The 22,100-nt window shown below is 39.3% G+C and overlaps 2 protein-coding genes across 13 annotated transcripts in view; both read right to left on the reverse strand.

Moving 5' to 3' along the window:
• The window catches only part of LOC146467294 (uncharacterized), a 285,496-nt gene extending 266,831 nt beyond the window's left edge, over positions 1-18,665 (reverse strand). For all 9 annotated transcript variants that reach the window (XM_085126196.1, XM_085126197.1, XM_085126192.1 and 6 more), the window contains exon 1: positions 18,080-18,665. The gene's annotated coding sequence lies outside the window, so the exon portion shown is untranslated. The remainder of the gene's footprint in view (positions 1-18,079) is intronic.
• On the reverse strand, positions 6,799-21,651 carry LOC146467306 (uncharacterized). Of its 4 annotated transcripts, XM_085126200.1 has the most exons (15): positions 21,538-21,581; positions 18,672-18,778; positions 17,558-17,646; positions 16,754-17,044; positions 15,945-16,232; positions 15,432-15,719; positions 14,117-14,146; positions 13,568-13,855; positions 12,494-12,781; positions 11,895-12,182; positions 11,377-11,664; positions 10,387-10,416; positions 9,846-10,133; positions 8,031-8,315; positions 6,799-7,664 (listed from the first exon to the last, which is right to left on the reverse strand). In XM_085126200.1, exons 3-15 carry the CDS (start codon positions 17,634-17,636, stop codon positions 7,372-7,374), a joined length of 3,024 nt encoding a protein of 1,007 aa, XP_084982326.1. In that variant the 5' UTR covers positions 17,637-17,646; positions 18,672-18,778; positions 21,538-21,581; the 3' UTR covers positions 6,799-7,371. The 4 variants fall into 4 exon arrangements, with proteins under 4 accessions (XP_084982326.1, XP_084982325.1, XP_084982327.1 ...); XM_085126199.1 differs by lacking the exon at positions 18,672-18,778 and having other exon boundaries at positions 21,538-21,649; XM_085126201.1 differs by lacking the exons at positions 14,117-14,146; positions 18,672-18,778 and having other exon boundaries at positions 21,538-21,651.
• Positions 21,652-22,100: the final 449 nt, after the last annotated feature.

A 22,100-nucleotide genomic window follows, 5' to 3' on the forward strand; every position in this document is an offset into this window, starting at 1 on the left:
AAATAAAAAGGATAAGAACATAGCCAAATGTGGGGCGTTATAGTCCGACGAGTACAATTGCAGTAAATATGAGACAAATTGACTTCCAAAAAACGCACGTCCTGGCAGTGAACATTCTCACGAGTATTTATAGTAATAGAAAAGTAGGTTCTTGTAGGAAGACAAGGAAACGTTCCTATTTCGTAATTAATTGATCTGGGAGAGTATTCCAGATTCGGGACGATCTGACAGAAAAGGATCATTGATACGTAACAGTTTTGCATTTCTTAGGAATGAACTCCTGAGAAGCTGCGTTATAGGTCTCATCACGGTTTTCGACGCCATTTTGACGAGTAGGCAAACAGGCTTAAAATAACAGTCTTTGTATGGAAATCCGATGTCAAATAATTTTCATAAAACATCGCTTCTGAAAAATTCATGAATTGGAAACTTTTGGTACTAGGAAAATAATTTTAGGAAAAAGATTGGAGGGATGTAGCTGTCCAAGAAAGCGTCCAGTCGTGTTTTGAACTTTCCACACATTTCCCTGTATTTTTTTTCCCGCGAACTATTTTTAGTAGCAGTTCACGGCTGGTTCGCTATAGAGATAAATGTATGGAAAGTTCAAAACACGACTGCACAGCTACATCCCTCCAAATTTTTTCTTAAAATCCTTTTCCTAGTACCAAAAGTTTCCAATTCATGAGTTTTTCAGAAGCGATGTTTTATGAAAATTATTTGACATCGGATTTCCATACAAACACTGTTATTTCAAGCCTGTTTGCCTACTCGTCAAAATGCCGTCGGAAAAACCGTGATAAGGCCTATTGTTTAGTTCTTATTAACCGAGCCGGAGGTCTGTATGGGAGAATCTTGACTGAGGTCGCCAGTACGGACCGAACGCAGTGAGGTCTGTACCAGCGACCGAGGTCGAGATTCTCCCATACAGACCGACCTAGCTCGGTTAATGATATGTTTATTGTATGGCCAAACAGGAAATCAAAAGGAAAAAAGTGTATTTGTTCCCCTGCGCGGTCTCAAGCATTTCGCTGGCTTACTTCTGTCACTAGTCTCCAGTCCAAACGGGACAAAAATAACTGTTCAAAGTACAGCTTTGTACAAACTTCGTCAATGAATGAAGACAAAATAACCGTTGTTTTCCTACAGGCACAATGAAAATTTTCTAAAATGCGACCAAAAGTGCAACAAATTTAAATGCCTGTCTGTGCCGCGATCGCTCAGCGATCACTTCTCATTCAGCCTTGCAATCTTTGACTGAGCACCACAGAAAACGTTAATGTTAAATGTGCAGCCATTAAACTTGTCAATATGTGGTCCGGCAAAAATTGCCTGAGGTTGGATTTGTTGGACTGTGAAGACATTTTGCTGAGTTGTAGTGGAGGCACTGACTTGGTTTTCTTCGAGCTGAGCAGATGTATCTGGTCCACGATTCAGGACAGTAGACGGCATTTCTCGCTGTCGCTTGAGAGATGCTGAATGGTAGCTGTCGAGGATTTTCAAATTTTTATGACCGCTTAGCTGTGCAACGAAATTTGGCTGAACGTCTGCTTCGAGGAGTTGTCCAACACCGGTCTTCCTAACGCCGGGAGTGATAAGAAACCTTCTTCTTGTTTGTTTCATCGAGTTTGGCTGAAGGAAAGACGTCTTTGAGGAACTTGCCAATTTCATTCTTTCCGAGGGGCCTCTCCAGATACCATAATTTGTGACTTGGTTTTCGTCGGTGATTTATGGCGAGATAAAGAGGAGCATTTGGATCTAACATGGCTTCGGAACGATGGCTTCGAAACACTTTGTAAAATTCAACTGGGCATCTTGACTTGTGTTTGCTTGCATACGCTTTCGGTTCAAAGGCTCTTTGTTGGCCACCATCTTGTCCGGTGCGTGTTTTGCTGCCTCTTTCTGACTTCCACACAAGGTATTCAGAATCGGTTTCTGGATCATTGGCCAAGCCTACATCACCCCAATACAGCTTACGGCTCTCATCTCGAGCCCTCCAGCCGAAATAAAGGGAAAGAAACCACCACAAAGCTTTTGTAATGATTTAGGATCCTGAACACCGAACTGGCCATTTCCAAAAAGTGCATCTTCTTCAGCTTCAGTTAGCTCTCTTGTGGCATTTGGACGGTTTCCTTTTCCTTGGCGAACCAGGTCCTTTCGTTTGGCAGCAACAATCTCTCTGGACTTGGAGAACTCGTTATCCTTAAGAATGTTGATCAGACTTCCTTTTTTATGCAAGTGGCGTTGAAAACTTCGCTGGAATCCGCTCAATGTACACGGTTCGTACTCGGTGCCATCTTGTTTACGAACGGAGATAAAAAATTTAGACAAAAGAAGGTCGAGCTCATTGGCAGGTATGTTTTCAATTGCTCTAGACTCTTTGATTGACTCACAAAATTTCTTCCATGCGTTTAAGTCGCTCTTAGTCTTATATTGAGTGTTTTTGGATTTTTGCGCTTGCAAAAACTTCTCAATTTCGTCTTCTTCTTTGCCCGTAGCTTTCTCAGCTGGACTCAAATTTTCCAACGTTTGCTCATTCTCTTAGTCTTGTATTGAGTGTTTTTGGATTTTTGCGCTCGCAAAAACTTCTCAATTTTGTCTTCATCTTTGCTCGTAGCTTTCTCGGCTGGACTCAAATTTGCCAACATTTGCTCATTCTCTCTACCTGCTTCCACGTTCAGGGCTACTGTTTCTTCCATTTAGTACTGTATTAACAGGAACAAGCCAATTTTTTTCCTTTTTTTGTTTGTTACTTGAGGACAAATGTTACAATAAGATCGGTTTAGATGGGAAAATCTAGACCGCCTCAATATCAATTTTAGCCAATCAAGTTCTTGAATTTGATCGCTTCCAGTCCTTTTGAGACAGCCATATAATAATCAAGGATCTTGTTAATCTTCCTATTCACATCACATCTGGTAAAGAGTCGTTATCTGTATAAACTAAACGTGAAACGGAAGGCTGACCTCCGCTTACATCACAGCTGTGTGTTTGTCAACGCTTCGTTCCACTTTATAACTGTGGCGTTTGTATTTCGGAGCTTAAAGATTACCTCCTATTGACCCATTGACTGTATTTTAAATACACTATTAAATGCCATGGCAGGCAATGCTGGTTCAGGGACTAGTATTGACTCTTCCGAGTTAGAATATCCTTTGTCATGTTCAGTACTGGCCAAACAAAGTAACAATGGATATGTAGACTGAACCTCTGAAATAGTACTTTTAACGTGAGGATTGAGTGCTTCGTCTGTCACTGGCATCTTCTTATTGATTCTGCGCTGACTGCAAATCTCTCCATAGTTCCCAAACTACAGTCCCTTTTACAGGGAAACCGACGCTGAATTTCCGCGACAAGAGATCTCCTGAATAAGAAAGCTCTCAGCAAATTCCAGCCTGTCAATCTCGCTTAAGGCTGCCATCTTCTTTCTTATATCCCGCCAAACATTAACTCTTTTTGGCCTTCTTGCGTGGGTACTCCCGAACCTGCAACTCAATGGACCGCTCCGTGTTGTCAGTTTTTTTCGGTCTTTGGAGAAAATGTAAAATGAATCTGGAACATATAATTTTTCATGCTTTTGGAAAATTGAAGACTAGATTAGAGAAATTTTATCTTTCATTTTTTTTTTTTAATCGAAAACTTAAAATTCCAAAACTGTTTTATGTTTTCAAAATTGAAAATAAATTCCTTAAAAATCCAATGTTCACTTTTTCTGCAAAAATGAAAAATTAATTTACAAAAAAAAAACCTCTTGGTTTTACTATTCGTATTTAAATTTTGTAATCTCAGTAAGGTCCAGATAACAATATCCCTAGTGTGCATGAGAAAACAAGTTGACGCTTTGAATTCCGACAGGTTGATTGAATAAGCAGTAAATGAACAGTGACAGTTCATACTAAAAATAAGTTTGGGATAGCTTTTCCTTGCATCTAGACGTCCAAAAACCGTGGGACCAGATTTTTACTTCTCTCGTTCCTGCTCTATTGCCGCCTCCTTCCCCACCCCCGAATCTCCGTTCTGGATTTTGGAACGGATTAAGCCTCTGGCAAACCTCTTCAGTGAACATTAATCTAGATTTCCCTAATCATGAGGCCCCACTACAACAACTGGTATCGGGCATTATCCTTGTGTATTTCCCCATACATTAATTATGACCCAAAAGCTAAAGGCAAACGGTTCAAAACTCAGTTGTAGGTTGATCAATTAATTAATGTTGTGACTTCAGTGTGTTTAGGAAATGTTGAACACTTTCTTCATGCCATAAGATGACTCCTAGATAAGCCATGGGCATATTCAATACAGTCGAACCTCCATGTGCGACCACCTCTCGTAAGCGACCACTTCCCATAAGCGACCACCGATCCAAAACACCAAAAGTTTGTCGGTCAAAGCCCTATAGTTGGAACCTCTCGTAAGCGACCGCAACCACTTTTTTTAGACGACGGCATTATAATTTTTCATTGTTTTTAACCTCTTGTGAGCGACCACTTGACACATGATCTGATCAGGCTCCCTGTTCGCTGTCTGTACTTCGCCATTTAGAGTTTACGACTGAGGAACTTTTAGTGACAACCTAGCACTGCTCGTATTGCAACAAGAAAAATGTAAGCGATAAATTCTCTTCTTAAAAGGAGATGTATGTGACCTGTTCTCGGAATAGAACCACTCTCGTTCGACTCTCCTAAGTGACCACCTCCCGTAAGCAACCACTAAATCTTGGCATTTTGGTTGTCGCTTACGGGAGGTTCGACTGTATTGTTGAACAAGTTCAAAATATTATTTAAACGACAAAACAAAAACACTAAACAATCAGTCATTTTGTTAGAACGAAAGAAAAATCGACTGGCTAGCACTTTGTGAGAAACTTAAACGGTTAACGATGACTCGTCATCTGCTTTTAATTATTGAAGCAAAATTAAACAACTTTTGTCAAAACGTATGGCCGGCCACGAAAATTAAACTTATTAACAACTTGACTTTCAGTACAAGATTAACTTATAAAAATTTGATAAGTTGTAGAGAAATAACCTGTCATAGAATGAATGTTCCTTGAAGTTTTCATTTTCATTTATTCAGCATTTATGAACGTCAGATCCTTGCTCTCTGAGTAGTTTTGTTTTCAGTGGTGCTTGTTTTACAGTCTTGTGGTTCCCCCAGCAGCCGCTTTGCAGTCACCGTGACGTTTTTTAGGTTAAGATAACACTCCATAAAAGCTCAGAAACAAGGATTTCTGAGATACTGGACGGTTGAATTTGCAATCGGCGCCATGTGAAAGAAGACGAGAGATGAATTAAAGATGATTTTAGCAGTATATTTGCAATCCAAATTGAATGATAAAAAATGTAGATTACAAAGACAAGTAAAAACATATATACCATGAGTGGAAATGACAAAAAATAATGAAAACTGTAGCTCAGGGACGCAAGGAAAAGCACTAAAATGCAAACTTGAAACGGAACTTATTTTGCTTTGGAAAAATGCTTAATTAAAATTGTAGCCTGTAAGCAGTGTCGAGGAAGGCTCCGCTTGCAGGGTTAGCGAGAAAATGAAACATTTTCAAGCTGACAAAATTCACTTGCTTCCAGTTTCTTTGCACGTGCGCTTATGTCGTGCACGTTTTAATCGTCCACTGCAAAACAACAACGTAAATTGGTCTAATGACGTAACTTACACACACCGTCTAATAACTTCATTTCAATTAATCCAATATACACATGAAATGGACATCTGTAGTAGATCCCGCCAAAAAGCAAAAAACAAAAAAAAAAAAAAAAAATAATAAATAAATAAATAAATAAAAATAAATAAATAAATAAATAAATAAATAAATAAATACATAAATAAATAAAATGAATCACTTTATTGAACCTAAGGATGGAATACTAAGATATGACAATTCAATCGGGGTCGCCACGCTGCTTTTCGAAATAAGACCTGTGAGAGACTACCGTATATACAGAAGCTGATTATTGCAAAATGGTTTACCTTGCTTCACGTTAAATAATGGAAATGAACGTGTCTGCTTAAGGTATCTGTGTCTAGGCCTATAAGGTAAATATTTACCATTGCTGTCATCCCTTCAGGTAGAAGTATAACCTTTCGGAATTGAAAAATAATTGGTGATCGTGCTCAGTTGGACATTGCATGCAGTGTGGAAATTTGATCTTACGTGAGTTTACTTTTACTTGTCCCCTGGTGCCAAGGTGGCGCATAGGGCCTCTTACGTGAGTGGTGATAAAAAAAGCTAAATATTTAAAACTTCTCACATTCAGATTTTTTCAGACGAGTATGAAAATGGAGAGAACAAGTAAAGGAACTGATCTATAAAAGGAAAAACAGGGGTGTATTTTGGAGCTAAATCCATGAAAAGTTTTGCAACCCACACCAACGTCAAATTTGTCTACATTTCTTAAGCCGGGGCGTGCGTTCAATCCATGACGTGGCATGAAATTGCGATGCGAATAGGCCACTTCCGAGTTGCTGTGAACCTTATTGTAAAAGCGAGGCTAAAGCTTTTCATGTGAAAATCAGTTTTGTTCGCATATGAATAAAAATTATTTTTTTATAATAAAAACTTTGCACTTAGCCTCGTTTTCATAATGAAGCTTTAAGCAACTCAGAAATGGCCAATGGCAGGCGCAGCAAGAGGGCGAAAAAACAACAACAACTTGCGCGAACGTCCTTAAATAGAAGCCGTTTGGAGCAGAACATTCTTTTTGCAAACATTGAATTGCATCTACTAAGAATGCGCAATTCCAAACGCACTTTTACTGTGTTCGTTATAAAACATGGAGAAACAAATACACCAACGATATAGACTAGTTTTATTCAGCAAACAAGCAAACAAAAAAAGAATTAACAAACTTTCTTAAGATAGACAAAACGTTTGGAACGACAGATTTTCCTTTTTCCTCACGCCGTCATCTAGAACTGAACTAGTGGTCACAAATTATATTTTACTAATAATGCGCAGTTTTCTGCACCCTCGTAGAGAGTTAACTGTGATTTCCCTTAAACATTTCGGGACATAAAAGTCCTATCTAAATGCAAGAGATCATGATCAGTTTTCTCTGGCTAAATTCCAAACTCTTTTTACTTACTGGTATTTAAGATTCAATTCTATATTTAAACACCATTTGTTGTTTTCCAAGAAAGAAAGCTAGTGTTTCTTTAGCAAAGAAACCATGCGTTATCCCTGCGCCTTAAAACGGCCAACAACTAAAAACACACTAGTTAAAATAAGCTCACTGGATCGCTAGACGATAAAACAGTTGCAACCGGTTACAACAAAATAATGTGGTTTTTCAGTGCCACGCATATGAATTACTTCACCTACATCGGCAAATACTTCTTTTCCTTATCTGATTAATGCATTTAACATTTAACAAAGTAAACATGATTAGCCCACGGTCCACCTTTACCATCAGCTTTACAAGCTGTAGATTTTCCATACTTGTCGAAGGTCCGTGGTGCTGTTGCGCTGGCTGCACACCAACCACCGTTCTGAATTGCAAACATCTTGTAGCCTGCTCTCATTGCAGCCGCGGCGCACTTTGCAATGGGGTTTGCCCGAGTAGAATACGATCCATCCAAAATGGGATCTGTTCGTTCCATGGTTCGAATGGCTCGACTTGAGGTATCCTTGTAGCATCCAACGCTATCATATCCTGGAGATATAAGAACATAGAGCATAAACCTTCAACGCACAAATTAATAATGGATAAGTATTAGGAAAAGGCGGCAGTCAGACGATGATACTATGATGAACTGAAGATCACAACCTTTTTATTTCAATGTACGACACAACTTCGCCGCTAAAAGTTATAGTCTTTTGAGACACTAACAACAACAACAAACATTCTCATACTATTTAGATCCATCCCATGAAATAGCGTCATAAAATGCAATTGGTAACCGGATGAGCGATAGCCGTGTGACATTATTAATAATGGCCCAGAAAGAAGCATGGGAAAAGAATATGACTGTTTCTGCTCCCTGTGGCTAAACGTCGTGCAACTACCTCCTTTAGTTACCTATGATGTAAACTTGATTGGCCCACGGTCCACCTTCGCCATCAGCATTACAAGATGTAGACTTTCCGTACTTGTTAAATGTTCGTGGTGCTGTTGCACTGGCTGCGCACCAACCACCATTCTGAACTGCAAACATACTGTAGCCTGCTTTCATTGCCGCCACGGCGCACTTTGCAATGGGGTTTACTCGAGAAGTATACGATCCATCTAAAATGGCATCAGTTCCTTCCAAGCTATGGATAGCTCGAGAGGAGGTATCCCTGTAACATCCCACAGTATGATACCCTACAAAGAAAAAACATTACCACTAAGTAAACTTTAATTTTTGCAATTCTTCGATTTCTAGTCTGTCTATAATATTGTTCAGATAATTATTTAACAATTATTCGCTAAAGGCGAAGTAAATATTGGTGAATATTCCCCTAGACGAAGTCGAGGGGAATATTCACCAATATTAACTGAGCCTGAGGCGAATAATTGTTTAGGCATAATTGTTCAGGTGATTCTCAGAGAAAAACAAAAACCGTCCGAAAAATTTCGATTTTGTTTGTTTGCTTCAAATTGTCATGCGTCAATGAACAGAGACGCGCAGTCTGCTGATCACATGCTCAATCAAAATCGCATATTCAATCGATAAACTGCACATGCCTCAAGCAGTATTCTTAAACTGCCGCTTCATCGAGACGAAGCGTTGACTTCTGTTTATGAATGTTACGTTGGGTTTCTCCGACCCTTTTACCAAAATAGATGGAGATCAACCAGGCTGTTTGGTGCGAATCTCGAGCCGGGATCATAAGTGTTAGCGATAGCACTTTATCGCACAATTTCTTGTTAACATGACGGCTTTGCCGGTAAGCAGACGTTTATAAATTGCCCTCGGAGATAAGCTGCTTCAGGAAGGAATTAAGTCCTTTGTTGGCTTCACTAAACGAGTGCACGGTTGTCGCAGATGAAAATTTTTGTTTTGAGGCGGTGACTTTAGAAAGTGGTGGAGAACCGCTCGAACAGACAGCAAACTAGTTTTCAGATTACAAAAACTGTCGTCTTTTCTCCTCACTGAAACGTAAAACTTTGAGAGACATTTACTCATGCGTTCAAATTCTGTCTTAAATTAGTTTTCTTTGGGAAATCATTCTGTTAAATAAAGAAAATCTTGCGCGTTTTTAACTTAATTTTTTGTCTTCATTTTAGCTTAAGCCATCGACATCGGACAACATACGATCTACAAGGGTTTTTTTATTACGATTAGTAAAATTTTCATATCTTGCCTTCAAAAAGTGTCACCTCGAACTTCGCTGGATCTAAATAGGGTAAAAGAAGATTTTTTTTCCGAAAGCTTCCGGAATTGCATCTTCTTTTATCCTATTTATTTCTTCCTCAGAAAAATCAACAAATCGCAAAGCGGCCATTTTGAAGATTAGTGCTCCCGCTATAATCGCCTCGCGCGAGGTGAATATAGCCGGATATGACGCAATCGTCGACCAATCAAATCAACAGAATCTCTATAATCATCTGAGTAATTATACTAAATATATATAGCCTATGTTAAAGGGCTGTGGCAAACGGTTGTAAGAACAGCGGTTTTTTGTTACCTCAGACGCGATAACAAAATTTGTTTCACCTGGGAAAAAAAGGATATTGATAGAAAATCTGTTGGTAATTCACCGTTCTTGCCATTCTCTTCTCTAAGATAAAACTTTACGGATAAGAGAGAAACACACATTATTAATAGTTCTTGTACTCGACATCTTGGTCATTTCATACTCGCGCTGGCATTCTTTCAACGAGCTACAGCTTAAGAAATTGTAAGCTTACCTCTCATGACATAAATTTGATTAGCCCACGGTCCACCCTCGCCATCAGCGTTACAAGCTGTAGATTTTCCATACTTGTCAAAGGTCTGTGGTGCTGTTGCGCTGGATGCACACCAACCACCATTCTGAACTGCAAACATACTGTAGCCCGCCCTCATTGCAGCCGCGGCACACTTTGCAATGGCGTTGGTCCGAGAAGGATACGATCCATCCAAACTTGCATCATTTCCTTCCAAGGTTGGAATAGCTCTAGTTGAGGTGTCACGATAGCATCCAACAGTTTCATAGCCTAGAAAGTAAGCAACTCACACATTTATTTACTGCACAAGAATTGGTTGAAACTACAAAGAAAAGGAATTCATTCAATATTAGAAACATACCAGTAACAGGTATAGAAATGAAATAAAATTACTGAAAGTGGTATAATTGTAGTTTCATTAACCCTTTCTTTAATGAGAATGATTAAAAGCGGTTTAAAAGCAAAAGTTGTCAAAGCGTTCACTACGTTAATATCCATAAAGTGCCGTAAGATGAATGTTTACCTTCGTTCACGTCGACTTTGTTGTCGTAATCTATCAAACAAATACACCAGCATAGTATAAGGATTGATTTTTACAGCCACAAAAATGAAATGATTACTATATTACGGCCCGGCCAAACAGATGCAACGTGTTGATGCAACATCGTCCAACATTGTTGAATCGAACATATTGCAGTTGTTAACCGACCATGTTGCAAGATGTTGCATGGTGACAAATTTGGATTTAGTTTCCATCCAATATCGTCTTAAACATCGTCCAATATTTCTTTTCTTCTCATGATTAGATGGAGAAACAACGTTAAATTCGTTTGGCCACCATGTTCAACATTGTTGGACGCGCGCATGCCCATGAAGCTGATTGCGGGTATCTGCATCCATGGCGACGACTAATTGTTATAGTTGCTTCGCGCTTTGTTGTGAGTGTTTAAGCTATAGCATGGCGAACGAACAAAGTTTTAAATCTGTCAACGACAAAAGCTTAAACACAAGGTATCTCCCTTCAAATAAAAGAGATAAGGGTAGGTGAAACTGTAAGACTGGAAGAGCGAGAAGATGGTCCGACTTGGAGGTTGTTCGGTCTCGTTCGCGCCATTTCTTGGGTAAACTAATATGGCGAAGATTTGGTTTTTATTTTCAAAGATCTGGGTGATTTTGGTCCCAGACACTTTAGTCCAAGTGTTGTATCAAACATATTTCAATCCTTTAGCCACTTCTTTCAACATTGTGCAACATCGTCCAAATTTGTTGGAGACGTTGTAATTGTTTGGCCGGTCGCCTTTAATTTCGGGAAACTCAAAGTTAACTAAGGTGCTCAGATAACTTCTCTTCGCTCCAACAAAGTATGCAAGAAAGAATTTCGATAAAAAGAAAGGAAATACTCAACATGTAATATACTTGACATTTTGTTAATTTCCGCAACATGATTTCCATCCTTTTCTAACGTAGGAAAATTTAAAGTATGAACATAAGAATACCGTATCCTGTATCCTACCGTTGAAGACATAAACTTCATTAGCCCACGGTCCACCTTCACCATCAGCTTTACAAGCTGTGGACTTTCCGTACTTGTCAAAGGTCCGTGGTGCTGTTTCGCTGGCTGCACACCAACCACCATTCTGAACTGCAAACATACTGTAGCCTGCTCTCATTGCAGCTGCAGCGCACTTTGCAATGGGGTTTGCCCGAGTACCGTACGATCCATCTAAAATGGGATCTGTTCCCTCCAAGCTTCGGATGGCTCGACTCGAGGTGTCCTTGTAACATCCGACAGTATGATATCCTAAGGAAATTAAATGTCACATATATAGCGTAAACTCTCATCATAACATATAGTACAGTTGGTTGTTAAATATGTAGTCGTCGTTACAATACTTTTTAGAGCAGTGATAGACGGCTAAGAGATCGCGAGTTTCTTAGGTCTTTAAAGAGAGCAGATTTAATAAAGTGATGGGAAAATACTGATTAAAATGTGTTTCTTCACATTTGGAGGTTTTTCTACAAGCTACTTACCTTCGATGACATAAACTTGATTGGCCCAAGGTCCTCCTTCACCATCAGCATTACAAGCTGTAGACGTTCCGTACTTGTTAAATGTTTGTGGTGCTGTTGCGCTGGCTGCACACCAACCACCATTTTGGACTGCAAACACACTGTGGCCTGCTGTTATTGCCGCCACGGCGCACTTTGCAATGGGGTTTACACGAGAAGAATACGATCCATCTAAAATGGCATCGCTACCTTCCAGGCTATGGATAGCTCGAGATGAGGTGTCTCTGTAACATCCCACAGTATGATATCCTACCAAAAATTTACCAAAGAAAATTTTATTTCTTATATTTGTGCGATTTCTAGTCTGGTTACAATACTGTTCAGATACCTATCTGGCAATATAAGTACATTCGTAGAAAATTAGTTCGTTATTGACAGCTAGAGAATCTGCCATTCTTTTCTGTAAGTTACGAATAAGAGAGAAGCACACAATATCATTAATAGGTTTCTTACTCGAGATTTTTTGTATTTTAAGACACTCGTGGGCGTTGAAAACGATATGGGTATACAAGACACTCATATTTTTTTTAGACATAGAGGCCATGTGATTGAATGCTTACTTTTAATGACATAAACTTGATTGGCCCACGGTCCACCCTCGCCATCAGCGTTACAAGCTGTAGATTTTCCATACTTGTCAAAGGTCTGTGGTGCTGTTGCGCTGGATGCACACCAACCACCATTCTGAACTGCAAACATACTGTACCCCGCCCTTATTGCAGCCGCGGCGCACTTTGCAATGGCGTTGGTCCGAGAAGAATACGATCCGTCCAAATTTGCATCGTTTCCCTCTAAGGTTGGAATAGCTCTAGTTGAGGTGTCACGATAGCATCCAACAGTTTCATAGCCTAGAAAGTAAGCAACCCACACATAAATTTACTGCACAAGAATTGGTTGAAAGTGCAAAGAAAAGCAATTACTTCGCAGTGAGAAACAAACCAGCAAGAGGTATAGAAAAATTAAAAAAAATTGTCCAAGTGGCGTAATTGTAGTTTCTCCAACTGGTTGAAAGAATCATTAACATCGCTTAAAAAGATATGGGTATAAAAAAGTTTACTCCGTTATTATTATCTAAAGCAAAACTGTTGTAAGTTGCATGCTTACTGTTGATCACGTCGTTTTTCTTGACGTTTTCTATGGAATGAGGATACCAGCATAGCGCAACAATTGATCTCTAAGGCGATATAAAATGTAAGGATTGTTACATTGAGGCCCGGCAGCATGTTGATGTAACATCGCCCAACATTGCTGACTCAAACATGTTGCATAAAGTTGCATGATGTTGAATGATGATTTCCAGCAAACATCGTCCAACATTTCTTTTGTTTTCAGGTGTGAACAACAACTTCGCATTCGTTACGCCACCGTGTTCAACATTGTTGATCGGGTGTATGCCAACTAAGCTGAAATTGCGGGTATCTGTGTCCATGGCAATGAGTTTATGTTTATATTTGTTTCGCGCTTTAACGAAGAAAGTCTTGAAGTTGTTAACGAAAGCTTAAACAGTATAAATCTTTCTTCAGATAGAATAAAAAAGGGAAAATGAAGATGCGAGGCGTTCAAAAAGGTGCGGATCAGTACAAGATACTCATCCTTTTCCTAGAGCTATAGAGACTATGGGACTGATTGCTTACTTTTGATGACGTAAACTTGATTGGCCCACGGTCCACCCTCGCCATCAGCGTTACAAGCTGTAGATTTTCCATACTTGTCAAAGGTCTGTGGTGCTGTTGCGCTGGATGCACACCAACCACCATTCTGAACTGCAAACATACTGTAGCCCGCCCTCATTGCAGCCGCGGCACACTTTGCGATGGCGTTGGTCCGAGAAGGATACGATCCATCTAAACTTGCATCATTTCCCTCCAAGGTTGGAATAGCTCTAGTTGAGGTGTCACGATAGCATCCAACAGTTTCATAGCCTAGAAAGTAAGCAACCCACACATATATTTACTGCACAAGAATTGGTTGAAACTACAAAGAAAAGGAATTCATTCAAAATTAGAAACATACCAGTAACATGTATAGAAAATGAAATAAAAATACTGAAAGCGGTATAACTGTAGTTTCATTAACTCTTCTTTTAATCAGAATCTTTAAAAGCGCTTGAAAAGCTTTGGACATCAAAACTTTCACTACGTTAACAAAAAGATAACAAGAAGTGCCGTAAGTTGTATGCCTACCTTCGACCACGTCTACTTGGTTGTCGTAATCTACGAAATAAATAAACCAGCATAGGATAAGGATTGATCTTTACAGCCACAAAAATGTAATGATTATTATATTTAGGCCCGGCCAAACAGCTGGAACACGTTGATGTAACACCGCCCAACGTTGTTGAATCGAACAGGTTGCATTCGTTTGCCACCACTGTGCATGATGCTGCATGATGACAAAGTTTAATTCAGTTTTCATCAAACATGGTCTTCAACATCGTCCAACATCTCTTTTCTTCTCATCGTCAGTTGTGAAAAACAACATTGAATTCGTTTGGCCACCGTGTTCAACATTGTTGGACGTGCGCATGACCATTAATCTTACTTGTGGGTATCTGCATCCATGGTGAGGATTTATTGTTTATATTTGCTTTGCGCTTTGCCGTTCGCGCTTTGCTGGGACACTGTCACAGCGATTTTGCTGTATCTTCTTCAAAACTGCTGAAATATTTGACGAAAAGCCTCTTTGCTAATATGAAATTACACTTAGAACGCAGGGAAGAAAATATTAGGGGATTTCTCCAAGGAAGAACTAACTATATTCAGTTTTTTTGTGACTTCTCTAAAATACACAAGAAAAACTTGAAAAAATTGGCCGATTTTTTCAAGTTTCGATCCATTTTCATGCTAACCATCTGCAGCCAAACATAATTAATAATAGTTTCTGTCGACTAGTAGGATTGTTGTTAACAAAACTCGACCATTATTTTAACGATTCTACCGATTTAACTGTGTTTTTTGGCCATTCAAGGTGACAGTAAAATAGGTGACACTGCCCCTTTAAATACAAGAGATCTCCCTTCAAATAAAAGAGATAGGGAAAAGGTAGGTGAAACTGTAAGACAAGGAAGAGCTAGAAGATGGTCCGACGTGGAGGTTGATCGGTCTCGTTCGCGCGATTTCTTGGGTAAAGTAATATGACGAAGATCTTTTTTGAAGATCCGGGTAGATTTTGGTTCAACGGTTCAACATTGTGCAACATCGTCCAAATTTGTTGGATGACGTTGTAATCGTAATCGTTTTGGCCGGTTGCCTTTAGTTTCGAGAAAGGTAAAGTTAAGTAAGGTGTGTAGATAAATTATTTTTGTTCCAAAAATTGTAGTGAGAATGTTCGCTTTTCGTTTGGAAAGTATGGAAAAAAGAATTTAGATAGAAAGAAAGGAAACATTCAACATGTTATTTACTTGACATTTCGTTAATTTCCGAAACATGATTTCCACCCTTTGCTGGCGTAAGAAAATTTAAAGTATGAACAAAAAAAAGCCTGTATCCTATATCCTACCGTTGAAGACATAAACTTCATTAGCCCACGGTCCACCTTCACCATCAGCTTTACAAGCTGTAGATTTTCCATACTTGTCAAAGGTCCGTGGTGCTGTTGCGCTGGCTGCACACCAACCACCATGCTGAACTGCAAACATACTGTAGCCTGCTCTCATTGCAGCTGCAGCACACTTTGCAATGGGGTTTGCCCGAGTACCGTACGATCCATCTAAAATGGGATCTGTTCCCTCCAAGCTTTGGATAGCTCGACTCGAGGTGTCCTTGTAACATCCAACAGTATGGTATCCTAAGGACATTAAATGTCACATATATAGCGTAGACTCTCACTCAAAACATATAGCACAGTTGGTTGTTAAATATGTTATCGACGCTCAAATACTTTTCAGCGATAGAGGGCTTAGATATGGTGATTTTCTTATGTTTTTAAACGAAGCAGAATTATTAAAGTGAGGGAAAATATTGATAAATTGTGTTCCTTCAAAGTTAAGAGGTTTTTCTACAGGTGACTTACCTTCGGTGACATAAACTTGATTGGCCCATGGTCCTCCCTCGCCATCAGCATTACAAGCTGTAGACTTTCCGTACTTGTTAAATGTTCGTGGTGCTGTTGCACTGGCTGCACACCAACCACCATTCTGAACTGCAAACACACTGTAGCCTGCTCTCATTGCCGCCACGGCGCACTTTGCAATGGGGTTTACTCTAGAAGTATACGATCCATCTAAAATGGCATCGCTTCCTTCCAAGCTACGGATAGCTCGAGATGAGGTGTCCCTGTAACATCCCACAGTATGATATCCTACAAAAAACATTACCAAAGAGTAAAATGTCATTACTATATTTGTGCGATTTCTAGTCTGGTTACAATCTGTTTAGATGGCTATCTTGCTCTCTCTGACCTCCTTAACGGTACTGATCAGTGATTTTTTCATACAACCCTGTAGAAAGGTATCGGTCAACAGGTTTTGAATGCCATTTGGGGATGTTACAATGGGGATTTCATCCGTTTCTTAGAAAGGTAGTGGAAATATTCTTATATAAATTGCCCCTGTTTAGGAACTGACCCACAGACGTAACCGAAAAGACATACATACATTAAAAACAGTACCATATGAATGTTGTCCCGTCTATTTGAATGGTAACACTATTTTGGAATTTCTATTCAGAAATTCAAAGGTGACAGCCGGTTTGCAAGATTGAATTTCTGAGGAAAAGATATAAGTCATTAAGCCAGGCTCGCCAAGCAGCATGGAGACCTGGCAAGTGCCTGAGGATGTATATTAAAGTAAATGATTTATGTTGCTTCGCGTACGTAATTACCTTTGATGACATACACTTGATTGGCCCAAGGTCCACCTTCACCATCAGACTTGCAAGCCGACGATTTTCCATACTTGTTGAAAGTCTTTGCAGCCGTTAAACTGGCCGCACACCAGCCACCGTTCTGCACAGCAAACAGGTTAAATCCTCGCTTCTTGGCTGCTTCATAGCATTTTGAGATGGCGTTTTCCCTTTGGCCGTAGTTGCCATCCAAGATGGAATCTTTCCCTTCTAGTGTTGGTATGGCACGCGTACCACGGTCTCGATAACAACCGATTGTTTCGTAAGGAGCTGTAAAATAAACAGGGAATGTTTAGCTCAATGTCGGCTAGAGCTGTCAATGAATGTAATTAGAGGCATATCGCCTTGCCTCTGATGTAATTGCGTTTGACGTAGAAAAAAAGGCACCCCTGATACAGATTCGAGTCGAGATTGCATGGGACAATCACAGCACAGTACCGAACACAAGGAAGAACAATGACTTAGAAATTCGTTTTTACGTGTCCCAAATCATCATTTTAGGGCGTTTCAATGTTGTGCAGTTGAGTTGCTTTATATGTATAGGCCTACCGTTTCGGGAATTTTTACGATAGAATGCAGGAAAGCACCTACTAAATGTTGCATCTGAGGAAGATTACTTTTTAATACCAGAACTGGATATTTGGAAATTCAATTTGTTTCCAGCTTTTGAGTTCATCTTAGTAAGATCTTTGATCTCGGAGATGGTTTCAGGGGGCAATCTATTTGACTGATTTTACTGTTGAATGGAATTATCATAGTCTATCTAGATACGATCAGACTTACCACAATTCACGCTGCAGAAAATAGTGGCACAGAGAAAGAGAACAATGGGGATGACGTCTTTTCCTCTTGTACGATGCATTCTTCAACAACTGATAAAAGAAAACAAGACAAAACAGATTCTTACCAAATATGTAAGAAAGCTCGCTCAGCTAAGAAGAGAGGTAACAGGAACCTTTGCAGGACTTTTATATTCTCAAGAAGCTTCTGTGCATCTATTCTTCAACTACTCTACATCAATTCTACGTCTATTCTACACGTATCTTACTCGTCATCATCATCATCATCATCATCATCATCATCATCATCATCATCATCATCATCATCATCAAGTCATCATCATAAGCCAACTGCACTGCAGTCGGTCACGAGCGTTCTCCACGCCTTCCGGTCTTTTACAATGCTTCGAATCTCCTCTGGCGTTGGTGGGTATGCCTGGCTGATAACGCTGGCAATGTACTGATGAAACATCAACGTTGGGTGACCTGGCTTACGTTCATCATGTTAGGGTAGAAAACGGCGTACTTGACCAATTCATTCTCTGGTTTCCTGAGGATATGCCCTAAGAGATGAAACTGTCGTTGTTGAATCAGCTGGATGAGCAGACCTTGTTTCACTCTCTTGAATACTTCAACATTCGAGATAAAGCCATTCTCTTGATACCCAGGATTATTCTATAACAGCTGGTGGTGAGGCTTTTGAGTTTGTCTTCAAGCTTTTTGGTTAGTGTCAACACTTCACATCCTTAGAAAAGGATCGATAGGCAGGTCGCCTTAACCAGTTTGATTTTAAGCTCTATGAAGTTAGTTTTGGATAGCCACAGCCTCTTTAGCTCGGAGAATGCTGACCAGGTGAGGCTGAGGCACCGTTTCACGTTGCTTTTGGTTGAAGCCATCTTTGACCCAAGGTAGGTGAAGTCGTATCTCTCTCACTACGCCTTACTTTATAGTGTACTGTAAACTTGTTTACGATTGTAGTTCAACCAAGGTCAGATGGTCCCAACCAGAGATAAGAATTGGTTTTGCCAAAAAACCCAACGGGGGAAGAACAAACAAACAAACATTGTTCGAAGGAAATAGATAGAAAGGGAAACCAATCAAGTTGATACAATGCTTACGTGTTTTGCCTTAATTTCAACCTTCGAGGAGACTCAAGCCAAGGTTAAAGGAAGTGGTTGTTCCCAGATTAGAGCAACAGGATAACGCCAAACGATCTGGAAATTATCTGTCAAAAATTACCGAAAGGAAACAACAACTGTGTTCTAAAATTAAAGAGGAAAATTTACCCTTACATTAACTTCACAACATTATCGACCATTATCCCCGAAACAACACTGCGCATTTGTATTGGCGCTTTCGTCATTTGTTCAGTTGATGACTTTATTTAGTTAATCTCCATTGTGATAATGGGTATATAGGGCATCTGCTTAGTTTCCGGGTCACGTTCAGTGTTCGAGGAATAATACGAGGGACAACTGCGCAAGTCAGATGGTCAAGCGAGAAACACTTATAAAACCTCTCGCGAAAGACATGAAATCTGGGAAAAAAATGAGACTATCAGATTGACCAACTCAAAACGTGTTTTGTAATGGAGGAAAGTCTATATTGGAAACCGATTGAATGAAGGCTTCTTAGAGTAGTCAGATAATTACTGAAAATTTCTTTTAGTTGAGCACACGCTAGAACATTTGCAATTCCACGAGTTCCCTTTGCTTTGACACAAAATAGCGGTCTACTCTTGAGGAATAACTTTTCGTACAATGCAATCTGAATTCTCTGTTTTATAAGTCGTCGAGTATCTTTAGGGCTCTTTCTTTTGATTTCATTGAAAAGCCAAAGTATCCTTTCCAAGAAAGTACACACAGCCAAAAAAAAAAAAAAACAAAATAGATAAATAAATAAATAAATAAATAAATAAAACTGCACACAGATTCCACGTTATCAGCAGGAGGCCGTAGAACATGCACGTTTCCAGGAGTAATGCCAAATTTCTTGACACAAGGAAAGTCGCATTAGACTGACCCCTAGCTTTTAGGATGAGCTTAAAAAATAAAGTCTGTATATTGTATTACGCGACGTGCCATACGGTTTCGGTCTTTGAGAGCATGACGTCCCCTGAGGGACTCTGTTAACAAACTATTTGTCCCGTTTCCGCGAACTAATTTCATGAAAAACAGCTTTACTTATAGCGAAACAGTTCTCTGGAACAGCCTGACCTGTGATGTGAGAGAAGCTAAATCTCTTAGTCAACTTAAAAGATTAGTTAATGTTCATTTTTAATGTTAGAGTACTAGTATACACGGCATTCATGAAAAACAGGTTTAAGTTAGATTAGTTGTAGTTAGGTAGGTATTGGATTTTGTTTAGGATAATTAGGTTATTTCTAATTGTTATACTCCTGATGGATTTTACCGTGTTTAAATAAAGATTTATTGATTGATTATTGACGTCTTACGATAAAAAAACAGTTACAGGAGACTCTAAGCAAAATGTGGTAAGGGAACGTTTGTCAGTGACGCACTAAGCTATGGCTTGTATGCCGCAAAATTTACTTTTCGCTAGCACCAAATTTTGAAGTCAATTATGATCTATAACGAACAGACGTACATGCAAAGTTGAATGTATTTGTTAATTGGACCCGCGTACCACAGATGCCGAGTTTCTTTTAACTCTGTGGGTTAAACCTTAAAGTGCAGCTATTCACTTGAAAGCCGACGTGCAACATTTTCCGTAACGATGTTCGAATGGAATATGCTAACCAAATGCAACTTAACTTTAACAATACGTCGGAATTTATCCTTATAGGCAAGACCACAAGGCCTTGCATGATCCACTGCCTTCTATTGAAAGTTAATGGGGGTACATTTCCAAGGTGATCTGTGTTTCTGAGATTTACATTTGGATAATATTAAATCGAGAGCTTGCAGTCGTTTGTACATCTTACGGGCTACCGATGAATCAACTTAATCTTCTTTTACCAACCAGTCGTTTTATCTACATTCTCATCTACTGTGGAAGTATTCGATTGGGCTGTGCAAATTACGGCATACGAACGTGCTTATTTAAGTCGTGTATAGATAAGCTGTTTCAGTCAAAGAGCTTTTAAACTTGGCTACTGTAATGGACTGTTTTCCACTGAAAACATCATCGCACAGAAAGACAAGATACTATATGGGAAAGGATTATTGACAAAAATTCAATCACAGCTTTAGATGATCTTTAGCACCGGAGCGATCGACTGTTACATCTATTTACTCAAGAGATGTCATAACTACATTCTTCCAGTTCTCAGAAATGAGCGTTATAAGCGAGTTTTTTAAAGCAGTAGATGGTTATTTCTTGGTGTTAATTAGTAAGCGAATTTTTATTCACTTTCTTTTCTTTTATCATTATAATCCAGACACATTTGTTGCTTGGAGTGTCTTCAATAATGACTATTATTATTATTACTACTATTATTATTATTATTATTATTATTATTATTATTATTATTATTATTATTATTATTATTATTATTATTATTATTATTATTATTATTATTATTATTATTATTACTGTCGGTTAAAGCACTGGTCTGAAGATCTGTAACTTTTTGAGCCTGTATTTCGAGTTGCATTCGAAGCGATTTTGCATCAAAAGAATATTCTCCTGGGATGTGGCGGCAGAAAAATCTTATTAAAAACGTGATTGATGCTCTTAACACATCTGTATAAAACGAACTCAAACACTGTACATTTGGGGGCCGTCTATACAAGGGCCTAACTTGCTTGACGATATACATTCTCAGAAGAGAGAGAAAAACCTCCCAACTTCTCGGAGCGAATACGTCGGGGTTGTAAGACGCGCGAAGCATCGGGGCGGGAAAAAGTAACGCATTTTAAACTGGTGTTACATTGTCCGGTGATATAGAATAGGATAGAAATTCATACAGCTTGTATATGGTGGATTATTGCTTATAAATCAACAAACTGGACTTAAACATACCTGGAGCTGTGCAAAGCAATGATGCAGACTTCGTTACTGACACAAATGCAGCGACCTTGCTATGTGGGTCCCTTATATATTGTTCTTTGACATCAGGGTCCAGCTGGAATTACTCAATTGTTAATCAGATAAATCTTAGTAAAAATACTGATAATCTGATATCTTAATTAAGTTACGTGATCAACTTTGTAAACCTGTTATTTTACGACAACTTTACTAAGCTGAAAGACGACCTTTACACCAGGTATACAAGATCGGACACGCTCTTAAGGGAACTGGTCATAACAAGTTTGTTCGAAGAGGACTCACGTCGTCTGGGTTAGGGGGGTTACCGAAGACACTACCTATCTCATGGACAACGCCGACAAAATTTGAGTTAATACAGGTATAGTCAGCTAGCAAGATACTAGATGCAAAATAGACTAGAAAAAAAGTGAGGTTTCAATATCACTGTCCTTTTTTTTCTGTTGGATAGAGGGGTGGCTATCTTAAGAGGTTGATGACAGGGGGTGCAGGCAGAGATCACCATCCATTTTTTGGTTTAGTGGGTCCTGTTCGAGTAT

Source organism: Pavona decussata, unplaced genomic scaffold (genome assembly GCF_977016875.1).
Source record: "Pavona decussata unplaced genomic scaffold, jaPavDecu1.1 SCAFFOLD_137, whole genome shotgun sequence".
Lineage (NCBI taxonomy): Eukaryota > Metazoa > Cnidaria > Anthozoa > Scleractinia > Agariciidae > Pavona > Pavona decussata.

Bases quoted from the DNA above. Each gene is read 5' to 3' on its own strand.
- LOC146467306 (XM_085126199.1), bottom strand. From the start codon at position 17,636: ATGCATCGTACAAGAGGAAAAGACGTCATCCCCATTGTTCTCTTTCTC. The intron at 16,233-16,753 runs GTAATTACGTAC...TGTTTTTTGTAG, and splicing joins TCAAGTGTATGTCATCAAAG to GATATCATACTGTGGGATGT. The intron at 15,720-15,944 runs GTAAGTCACCTG...TAATGTCCTTAG, and splicing joins TCAAGTTTATGTCACCGAAG to GATACCATACTGTTGGATGT.